At 42.7% G+C, this 12,037-nt stretch overlaps 1 protein-coding gene across 1 annotated transcript in view; it reads right to left on the bottom strand.

The window, feature by feature from the left end:
- The window catches only part of LOC121626946 (collagen alpha-1(XXV) chain), a 143,690-nt gene that overhangs the window by 24,223 nt on the left and 107,430 nt on the right, over positions 1–12,037 (bottom strand). Inside the window, exons 11-13 of the mRNA XM_041965702.1 lie at positions 6,368–6,394; positions 4,833–4,877; positions 2,759–2,803 (exon numbers count right to left, since the gene is read on the bottom strand). Coding sequence (XP_041821636.1) covers positions 2,759–2,803; positions 4,833–4,877; positions 6,368–6,394 — 117 coding nt within the window. The remainder of the gene's footprint in view (positions 1–2,758; positions 2,804–4,832; positions 4,878–6,367; positions 6,395–12,037) is intronic.

Genomic DNA, 12,037 nt, shown 5'->3' with positions numbered 1-12,037 from the left:
GCCTAATAAATCCTTGGAGGTAAAGCCCAGTGCATTGTAGCAAAGATGAAGTACATGCTAAATTCAATTTGATCACCTACTGATGGTCCAAATATGACTCATTTCATGTGATGTAAGACACACTGTGGGGCATTGTTGATGTCCTAAACTCCTGGAACCAACTCTGAAGGGCTTCACCTCTAAAGGCAAGTCTACCTAAAATATCCCAAGAACTGCTCAATGGATTGCCATGTAATGAGGTACCGACATTCATGTTCACCTCATGATGAACTGATGCCCTTCATGCTAACGGCACTTTGTTTTCAGCGCTTATTCTTCAATGATAGCACGCTAACACGCTAAGCCAACATGGTAAGCATTATACCTGCTTAACATCAGCACACTAGCATTGTCATTGTGAGCACGTTTGCATGCTGACATTAGCATTTAGTTCAAAGCACTGCCTCACAGCGCCTGCAGAGTGTCTAGGACTCTTGCTGATTGATTAATCATTGCACTGCCGTAAAAACCGTCTGGTTTTATATCGAGAACATTACAGCCGAATATGTTCCTAATTTGAAGGTGAATAGCAAACACACAAATTTAACAGAAAGGTGAACTTGTGGAGGATGCTCATGATGTCAGAACTTGAGCCTGATGTAATCGGCCCTGTGCTTCTCGAACGATCCTTTTTTTCTGTTTGAGGCGAGCATTGTTTTCTTGAATGTGCCTGCTGGCTCTCACCGAAGCCAAAAACAACAATTTATGTTAACATACTTGGCTCCTCTTGGGAAAAAAAAGCTCATAGTACTTTGGCAGGGAGCTCATCATTTCACTTTTGATAAATCTGCATGATTTTATGTTCAGTAAATGATAGCCTAATAGACTGTGAGTCATACAGTGGACAGCAGTTCCAAGGATTTGAAATCAAAGGTTGTGTCCTTGTGGAGAACATTAAAAAGTCAATATACTAGGTACTATGTTTGGCATCAAGCATCCATCTGTTTAGATGCAGTGTCATCCATAAGAAGCTAAAATGATAACTAGCATAAAGTCAGCATTGAAAAACTGCTTTCTTGAATTTGCCTGCCGGCTCTTTATGTGACTCCTCTTAAATAAAAGCTGATTTCCAAAGCAATGGTTGCAGGAGGAAGGGACTCGCCAAGATATTGAACATGCTGTTTATTTTGCCTGAATTCTTTCTTATATTTGCTTTTTTTCACAAATAATGGATAGTTTTTCCCTCTTTTTGCTTACAAAACTCTTCAAATGAAACAGTCTGAAAAGGGAACATCGCTCATCACTCACGCCGCCTGTGACGACGCCGAGGGGCAACGACGTAGCCTCATTTTAAAGGGTCATAAGCCAAAATGTTTGGGATCCTCTAGAGTGAAGATTATGGGACAAAAGCAGAAGTCTAGAGACAAGACAGCGTCTCACCAATCCAGCTCATCAGACCGTTCAGGTCTAACTCACGAGCTCACGCCAAAGCAGTCTCCTCCTGATGCAGTTTCTGTTGAGCCATTATTAGCATCCAGCTAATTCTCCACAGGACACCCATGATGCGTTGAGTGCTGGTTGCTAGGAGATTGGCTAGCACGGCCTTATTATTACGGCGATGCAGGTGTGTTGGGGAATAAGTCTCTGATTTGAAGAAAAACAGCGACTGAGAACAACTGCCTGAAGGCCTGTTTTGTGGTTGATGAAGAACAATGAGTCATCACCTCCCTCCCCAGCCCGTCTCCCTCTCTCGACTCGGTCAGCGTTCACACCTCCCACCCGCTGCTGTCCGACAAGGCACCGTTAGAATTAGGGAATGGAGAGAATAAGGCTGCTTTTCCTCTCTCAGGCTATTGTGTGGGTTCAGTTTTTTTGGTCTCCTCCAAGGCCTTGTTGGAGAAACTGGGTTCAGTTTTGTGACTCACTGAATCACTGACTCACCGATGGCCAAATCTCAGAAGGGAGTCATCTTTGAAAAAGCAAGCTGGAGCCGCGCGACGTAAAAGCAGAGCTGCCGTCATTTTGTCAGGACGGCTGTTCAAACACATGGCGGCGTATCAAGACTGATGCTAACAATAATGTTTGGTGATCTGAATTAGCACTTTACCTTTTCACCTCGCTCTCCCATTTCACCCTGTTGGGAAAGAAAGCAGAGTATTAACGACAGAAAGGCTCAGGGGGAGTTGGGTTCAGTTGGGGAATTATTGCAGGCACTAAAGGTCAGATTGTATCTGGGGTTAAATTCATGTTAGATTATGGAAAGTCTCCTGTGTTATGGCTGCTTTCCCCCCCAGACAGACCCTCAAAAATCAGCTTATTGAAGTACTTTTTAAAACGCAGTCAACATTAACAGGCCAGAATCCTGCTAACATGTTGTCACACCACAGTTTCAATTAACTAAAATCTACATGTGCAGGTGCCACTATGACATTTAATTACACACACCTGCTGTGAAGGTAACCTGTTCTTCTTCAGTGTTTTTGTTGATATTCTGGCAAATATGAATCATGCAAACATGACGTCCAACGAGGATGAATGAAAAGATACATGTGCATGTTTTCTAAGGAGGAATGACAAACTATATGTATAAGTAAAGAAATTCTAATGAAAGAGGTAAAAAAGTATGATAAAAATGGCAAAAAAAACAAACAAACAAAAAAGCGACCAAAAGTTGAAAAGAAGAGAATGTTTCTTTGATGGGGAAGGAATAAAACTAAAAAATATATGATTGCTGTGAATTTATAAGAATAAAAGCACACAGAATGCGTGTGCACCAGACCTTGGATCCGGGGATACCGTCCAATCCTGGGATGCCAACATCTCCCTATGGGTAGCATAGCACACACACAGTGGCTGTATTCAGTGTGCTGTTCCGGCAACGTGAACTCTGATTTCAGGTCAGGTACAAAAAGCTTGGCATTTTTTAGTTGGATCGAGATAACCTCTGACCTTAACGGAGGCTAAGCTTGTGTCATCGCTGCACAGGTGTTATGCATTTGCAGGATTGTTGAAAATGAAGCAGTAGATAGGCGAGATGGTGTATTTGACTATATTGCAAAGAATTAACTCTCAACATGTTACAGCTACGACTGAATAAATTCCACAAAATTCGCTAAAAAAAAGTTCAAATATTAAAACCGCGATCTAAATCTGAAAGTAAAGAGAAAAAACAAGCTGATTTAAAGCTTCATTTTCTCAATCAAGTCCATCTGATGAACGCCAGCCCGCTGTTAGTGTGAGTCCGAAGCCCTGTTCTCTGTGGCGCTTGCTGAGTCCAACCTCAGTCAGGCGTTTGCCAGAAACAATTAACCTCCTGATCTTTGCAAACCTACCACATCATTAGCCTTTTAGAAGAGGGGCAGCTATTCCTCAACCCAGAGAGACAGCTTTAACTGGATGATGCTGATTAATGTAGCCAGGATGGAAAATAAAGCAATTTGTTTTCTGAATTAAAATATGCATCAATGGGCTGCTCAATACTGGCCATATCGGAAGCAAAACTGGGTTATTATATGTACTTTCATTTCATTTCTTCTTCTTCTCTCTCAGTTTCTTGTTTTCATTTTTTCCCACAATGCTTTGTTTTCATGGAGCACTGGGAGGAATCCCTCAGCTACACACAAGTGGTGAAACTCTTCATAAATGTGGGAATCGTGTATCATCTATCAGCCCACATATGGGAGTCATTGACATAATGATAGTAATATATTGCCATAATGATGATGGAGTCTGATTAAAAACTTCTAAACCGGGGTTGATAAGGTTCGCATTAGTGATCCTCCCCTTTAAGTGCGTGTCTATGTCAGATCAATACGTCGTCTGCCAGTCAACCTGCCACTGCTGGCAGAGCAGCCTTTACTGCTTTAGACTTCAACTTTCCGCATGAGTGACAGCTACATACCATAACGGATTCTGTTTTATAACTGCATGGCACAGCACTGGAGTTCTATTTCATGGATGCTGGCAAACCTCACTCCTTACAAAAGTATGGAATTAGGCCTTCAGCTTTTGCTGTCTCCAGAGACAGTACGGCTTTCACTGCAAGACTTCTTTCCTCTGGTTCCTATTACAGCCACTCATGCCTCCCTGCTTGTATCTTCGTGAATGCACGCTTGGGATTCGAAAGATGCCGCCTCTCAGATCATCTCCCCGTTCATTCTCAGCACTCGCACCGTCGCTCGTTCTGGAATAAATATGCTCCTTCGCTTTTCCCCACAGTGCAGCACCTGCATTGTGTCTTCTTCATTCGCTTCATTCGAGAATGAAATGCAGAAACGCGCTGAGAGTCTGAGCAGATTCACAGGGAGCTCGAAAACAGCGCTCTGTGGTTTAGACTGGAGGATGCAGCCCAGGGGATTTCTCCCGAACAGCATGGTGGTTTGAAATTGTCAGAATGCATGGCAGAACTTTTCTAATATGAAAAGTGCAACACACGGCCACAAAGGCTAATGAAAACTGTAAGTATGTTAAAGTGAGTCTTTTGAAGATAAAATACTTTCAGGTGTGGATGGTGGTTCGCCTCCTGAACTTATTCATGTGTCGTGTTTTGTGAGGGGCTGGTCTATTTAACTGGAGCAATTATGCAATATGAGTTTTCTGCAATTCAAAAATATCCATGTGAACAAGACAGCCAACTGAACCATGAAACCTTTTTCTAATAAAAAACAAAATGAAATCTCATTTCTCGCAAATCCCCCTGTTTAATTCAAAAATGGATTATCTGGATTTTCACCTTTCTCTCTGAGAAAAAGTACAACTGAATGAATGAATAGTTTGTGAATAAAGACTATTTTGCAGCATCTCTCATTTTCCTCAGTGAGTACTACTATAAACCTTTATATGAGTAACCTCACCTTCAGTCCGTCAACACCTGGGACGCCTGGAAGTCCGAGTGAACCCTGAGAAAAACACACAGAGGCCTTTAGGTGTCATTACTTTCAACAGTCACACTGTATTTCGCCTGCAAAGAAACTGAAACTAAACTGTAGTGGCATCCAAAGTCGAGCCTATACAAAACCGCTTGTGAGCAGGCCTGTCTATTGTTCCCAGCCCCACTTCAGCACCCCTGTGTGTGCTGATCTTAAAAAACCAGGCCAGAATAAATATTGCATGCCATATTTTAAGATCCGCTAAGTTATGGACGATACAGACCGGGAGTTGAGAATAATTCGGCAGAGTTTCGATGTGAGAGAAAAGAAAGTAAAAAAAAAAAACCCAAAAGGCTTCACTGAAGCTCTTGCAGCATGTTTGCATGTCCTCCTTCAACTTACTTAAAGCAGATGATTTAGGCTCTGAGGCTGTACCGAGCATGTTTTATTGAACTCCCACTCTCTTGCACAGTGGTTTGCTTGTCTTGGCTATCTGTGCTCCTTAGCAATAAAAGTGACTAAGTGTTGCCATGGTCACATTTCTAAACGACTCAGAGACGTGTGAAACAATGGTGTGTGGACATGAAGTCATGAAAAACAGCTTTTTCTTTCATCATTTCGGGTCGGTTCTAATATACCCAAACTGTAATGTGTGTGACGGGGGAGTGGATCACATTAGGGTGGGAGAGTTAATAAAATAAACCGCTCCAGCTTAGATAAGTTCAACTGTGTGATTCACACTCATCATCATGTAATGACACCGAATCAATCATTAAGGTGATGAAACTCGAATAACTGTTGAGGTGGCCCCTCTGCTAAGCAGGGGCCGATCCGCCGGCAGCGAATCTAATTGAGCGGCCTCGGGGCCTGGCTTATGAGTCATTAACACGGCGGCGTGTCATCGTTGACCCCTCCGCACACACACCCCTCCCCACTCCTACGCCGACGGGAGGCCTTGCCGACAGATGACAGCGCAGACAGGAAGTGTCTGATTGGGTTACGCTGAACAAACACTGGCAGCTACCTGATGGCTGGATATGGCTTACATCTGTTCCCCACATCAGCGCCGCCAGGGACCCGCAGCCTGTATCGCAGCACTTAGCTCCGGCTTCTCTGTTCTCCGTCTGCCTCCTTCTCCGCCACTCTTTGTCTTTCCCTCCTCTTGTTGAAGCCTAACTCCCCTCTTGTCTGTTTACTTGCCCTGACTGTGGCCCTGTATCACTAATCTCCAAGTAAACATAAACACCCAGACACTTTTTTTTACAGCCGTTTGTGTTGTGTTACTATCAAATCCAAAACAGTATTCTATGGTAAAGACGTTTTCTTTTGGTTTATGTTACAAGCTGAAGAAGAAAAAGAAGCTGGGGATTATGACTGAGGGACAGAGAAAGCTCTATGGCAGTGTGAAATGTCTTTTTGATGCCATTCAGTAGATAGCTGAGTCTGAGAATCTCATTTTATCTCGTCTAACAGAAAAGTAAGAAATGTCAGTGGAACCAGAAATTATTTTCTGGACTTACCTTCAGCCCCTCTGGCCCCTGAGGCCCCTGTAAATGAGAGGAGAGACAGAGAAGAAACAGAACAGATGAAATAATATCATTTCCACAGCAAACACGGTCACAGCAGAGAGACTGGCAGGATTTGCGGCAGGATTTCATACAGCGCGCACACACCCTTCAGGCGGAACCGAATCACAATCAATCCCTTGTTTTATTCCTCGACAAAGAGGGAAAATCAACCCGCCCCGTGGCTTCTTTTCATTGAGCTTCACCATAAACATGAATCTCTAATGAGGCCATGAATAAGAAAAACTTTTATGGTTTTATCTTTTATGTTGATCTCTTTCTTTATTCGTCTTAGCGACTGTAAAAACTTGTCTTGTTTGGCTGCTCTACATTCCAAGACCACAGTCCAACACATAGAGAGGTTCATTACCTAAATGGGCCAACAGTTGGAAAGCCTTGCAAAGCTAATAAGTTAGAGAGGGCAACAAAGGCGCCACATCCCTAACTGAGCTTTAACGCAATGATAGATGAGTCTGGGAGGACAGTTTCTATTTTCAACCTGCAGTTCATCGCAGTGAAACCATGTTGGATCCTCAGCCTCCTCCACCAGAACCAGCCTGGAAACAGCCAGACTGCTTTATGACCAAAATGAGAAACCAAGCTGAAAGTTAGTTTCTTCCACGCTGGCTTCACCAGACTCTGAACTATTGCAGTATTCACAGCAGTTCATCAACACCTTTACGCTTGGCTGTTATGACGCCTCGTGTTGGCCAACATTTTTCTCACTGTCGGCTCAGGATCTACGGTAAGTGGTGCTGTTTGGCTCATCACTCTTAGCCGGGTCCCACAAGCCCTCTGCAACAACAACTTTCCAAGCTTGATTCATGTTGATGCAGTATAACTGGCAAAACCTAAGATACGCTCCCCCGATGAGTAAAAGGTCGGTTCGGCTCAGTTCAAATGGAGCCGGCGAGGAGGCATTCAGGTTGAAATGTTTGGCTGTCAGCGCAGATTTTCGTGAAGATGCTTGTTAGATTGGCGGTGGCCAACTTGTGCCTTGTGGCCAAAGCACCAACAGCTGCTTGGCTTAGCTAAAAAGGGGCCATAATAATGACCAATTTTCTGTGAACAAACTCGATCTTTCTGTATCTTGTTTGGTTTTTGTTGACGAAACGAGCCGATCACCAAGGAACTGGAGCTCAGCACTTTCCCCATTTACAAAACCAGCCTGTTAAAATCCAGTGCAGCAACAAGTTCTCACATTTACAGAAACGGCCCACACAGTTGCAGCTCATTTATAGTGCATTCCATCTGCGCTTATGACAAAAACCTCAATGAACAACTTTCATTATCCCAGCCAACCAAGAAAAAGGTTTTCCTCCTGCTTGCCTTTAAAAGCCTTTGTTAGCTATCCTCAGTAGGGTTTGGTAAACATCTTTATGACCCCCTAGGTATGTGAGAGCATGTGCCACTCGCCTGAGCGCTAATTAGCTTGGCTACATCTGAGAGCACTCAGGAGCTACTGGCTGAAAGGGAGACTTTTCACAAAGTCAAGAGCCCTTGAGGGAGTCTTGGTCCTGGCTCTTTCGCTCTCAACTTCGGGTCCCGACATTGCAAGGAAATTTTAATTGAGAGTAGTCCAAACATGGTCATTAAAAAAGGATAATTATGTCAGCTAAAAGTATTCATGGTGGTAGCACATGCTCAGCATATCGCACCTTGGCTGCCTCATTTAACATTCATGAAAGAAAAGAATCTGCAAATATGCAATGTCAACAGGACGCCTATTGAAGTCGAGCATCCGAGCACAAATACAAAGCGCCGAATGTTTCGGTGCTTTCATTCATGTCTCGGAAATGACAAACAATGAAGCAATTGCTAGGTCAATTCCCACACTCAGTCTGCAGTTGGACCGTCGGCCGCCTGAAGAACTTCCAGAGTGTGCACTTCTCCTTCAGCATGTGCTAGAAAAATATTTTGGCTGATCAAAGCAGCTAGAAGCTACATGTTGGAGCTTTGGAGTGCAGTATAAGAGCTTCTCTTCAAAGTTTCTTATTCCCTTATAGGATCTTTTAAAAAAAAAGCTTTGCAATATAACACTGCTATTTACATTAAATTAAGATACTTTCTGCTTTAAAGGAAAATAATTTTTTTGACAAACTGGGTCTTATTGTCTTAAGTTTGGCCAGTGTAGCTATAGGTTAGCATAACATTGTCCTCACCACCATCACTGTGGAGATTGTGGACATGTGTGCTTTATTTAAACTGTGTACATGACGTTTCATTTCGTAAGGCCTTTCCATCACACTAGCTTTACTGCTACTATGACTGTAAACAAAACAGCAGCTAGGAAGGATATGGCACATACAGAACGGGCCACCCCACCTGCAGTCAACTCTGATACATAAAACATAAGATGGATTTTAATGTTAATGCATATTAGTCTTCACCTTAAGTCATGTTTATCTGTTTAAGATGTGTTTAAACTCCACTTGTTTTGGGCAGAAAATTACATTAATGCAGCCTTATTAGTATTTATGCACTTTTAGTATGGATGTATTCTGCATGAGAATAACATACCCGGAACTTCAGGAAGGCTTTGAAACAACATGTAGGGCAGAAACATAGAGAGATAAAATTTACAGAAAACATTATAGACTTTGGTGGCTTTTAAAGAGGTTCTTCTGGCAGTTTTTGCATTTGGCATTTTATTAAAATAACTTGTCAGGGGCCAAAAGGGTACAAAAAATATTATTCCTGCAGCAAACAACAATATTCATCTTAATTTACTGTGTCGATTAACCGAAAAATAGAAAATCCTCACACTGGAGACCACCAGAGATTGGATGGGGTTACATTTCTGCTCGACTAAGTAATTAATCAGTGTTAATCATTTAGGCTCTAATTTCAAACAAGAGAAGTTATGAGACACTTCCATGCAGATTTAGCTACAAGCTGCTTTCCATCTGCAGCTCCTGGGCAGTGAACACCACCCGATGACCTCAGTATCTCTAAAATCCTGATGTCTGTAGGTATACTGCCTCAAACATGACAGCGAGACCCAGGTTGCAAAAAGAAAAAGAGCTTTCCTTTAAGAACAAACAGATCTGTTCCACAGAAAAAACAAAACATTTTGCCTATTAATGTTGAAATTCGCCACAACATTGCTTGAGTCCACCGGGCATGTCCTCAGCCATTTGCTCACATCTTTGCTCCTCATGTTTGGCTTCACATTAAAAGGAAACTTAGTCAAGGACACCAAAATATTATAAGTATGTCCTCATTATAGAGGCATATTTAGTAAATTGCATCCCTACATGCACGGCTGTTGTGCATGCAAAAAAAAAAAAAAAGAAGTCGAAGGTGAGTCAGTGGTGCATTGTGGGTAATTATGGAATGATGAGGATGTAAAAGGGAAGCAGTGAACTTCTGCAGCATAATTGGAAATAACACCAAAAAGCAGATGGAGGCGGTTTTGTCAGTTACGGATGGAACATCGCATACAATACACCACTGGTTTCCATATTTAGCCCTTTTGAAGCAAAATCAAGTCCCAAATGAAAAATGCGTGCAAGGCTGCGAGCCACCTTTAGAGAGCTGAAGACCCCCTTAATTTACCCCAGAGAGACCTTATGGCACTGATGATTTTGAATTGAGTCCTGAAAATATTTCCTTTTTCTTCTTCTTCTTCCCACCTCCCCCCTCCTCCTTGTTGCTCCACAAGAGCCTAATCCTTCTAACCAGCACCATATGTCCTGGAAGGCTGCTGGAAAACTCTGGAATCTACTTTTGCCTCTTTAACAATAGCATCTACATCAAAAACGCTGAGCTGTGTCAAGTGGGAGCTAGCTCGCAGAGCGCCGTAAAAGAAGCAAAAGTTCGTGGAGGACCGACCTCCAAATCCTTTCCTCGAGTTGACTTGTGCAGATCTTAAAGTGCCGACCAAAGATTATCCTTTCAGCTTGCTGAACAAAGTGGAGCCTATCGGTCTAGTTGCACGGGCACATCTAATTCATATTGATTTTCAAAGGCCAATCGCGGGTGTGGACTGGTGTTTTGTTTCTGGATGGAGAACTTCTTTTTATTCCCTCTCCAGAGGTTTAACAGCCCAAGTGATCATTCACAGAAACTTCTCTCTCTCAACCATTATCTTATCTTATTCTCTTTTTTTTTTATTTTATTTTGAAAGTATCAACAAACTGCTGTTGGCTGGAAACAGAAGCTCTGAGCGGAAACTCCACTGTGTTTGCGAGGACATGTCACATCTTTTTACAGCCTCTGGGACATGCTCATCTCATGGTGCTTTACAGGGGTGGATAGATTTCCAAATGATGACATTACTCCTTGTTAAAAGTACATTAGTGTCATGCTGTGTGTGTACTCGTGAAATAGTATGCCTTATTTCAAGAATTACAGTGAGCGGCGCTTGCCTTTTATTCAAAGCTGCGCGCGAGGCCTCTGAGCTCATTTCGAATGGGATCCACCATTCATCTTTGGGAGAAACGATCCAGCTGCTGTCATGAGCGGTTGTGTAAGCACTGGAGACTTATGGGAATACACCTGGGAGCACTGGGAAATCTACTGCAATTTTTACATTCATGACAGTATGAATTTAGTAACAAAACTGTGCTGCTTACAGAGTGATGAGTGCAAGTAAAACCCATAATTAAAGCCAACAAAAGCTGAAACCTTCAGCAGCAGAGAAACAGACAGAGGACATTGTGTTGAAAATTATTCGCAATTGTTGTTGCTCCTCTTCCTCTCTAGTTAATCTGTCTCTTGCCACTTCAGCCTCACCATCCTTTATTGTCTCTGTCCATTTCTTTCCAATCCACCAAACTCTCCTGCGCCCTGGCAAAGGGCCGAGGAGACGGAATCAGAGATGAAAGTGCTCAATAGCGCCCCCTCTGCTGGCTTCACTGCTGAAAACTGACATCACCGAGTGTTTTCGCAAGTCACGTTTTCCGACCTTACTTCCTCTGGAATTTGGCTTGTCATTGCAGCGTTTATGAGGAAACTTTAATCAAATGCTTTATTTGCTGTACACCACAAGCAGTATCCAGTTGCTGCTAACTGGAACAGCTCGTCCCCACTGCATGAGGGGCTTTGTGAGAGAAAACAAACGTTTTTGCAGGGTATCATAAAATGTGTCATTAATATTCACCATAGTGCCCATAAACCGCCTTATGAATATCTCGTAAATTAAATGTACATTAAAAAAAAGTGGCGGTGTCCCTACATGATTGCTTTATTCGTCAAAAACGCAGGAATAAAATGAATAAACTCTGCGGCAGCAAAAGAAAAAAATAGATGCTGCGTTTTGATAGAAGCGCATTTGGTTGGTTAGTAAATTAAAAGTGTCCAGGAAAAGAAAACAACAAGACATAATTTTACCACATTAGCGCGTTCGAGCAGCTTCAGTGTATCAGTGTAACAAAGGCAGTCAGTCGGTGAAGGTCAGCACCACAGCAGAAAAAGATATTCAAATGAATTATTCAGCAGCTTATTAATGTCATGAGCCATTCTGGAGAGCTGTGGTGACAAAATTGTGCACATCAATAATGTAAGAAAAATGAAAATAAGTTCGACAGGGAGCCTGATACCATTCTCATGTCTGCACACTAAACATGAAGCCACCGCCAACAGCTGGCTACCTTAGCTTAGCATAAGACAAGGGGCGCCAGC

The sequence above is a fragment of the Chelmon rostratus genome, chromosome 23 (genome assembly GCF_017976325.1).
Source record: "Chelmon rostratus isolate fCheRos1 chromosome 23, fCheRos1.pri, whole genome shotgun sequence".
Lineage (NCBI taxonomy): Eukaryota > Metazoa > Chordata > Actinopteri > Chaetodontiformes > Chaetodontidae > Chelmon > Chelmon rostratus.
The sequence above is the reverse complement of the archived record's forward strand: the minus strand, read 5'-3'. Positions and strand labels throughout refer to the sequence as shown.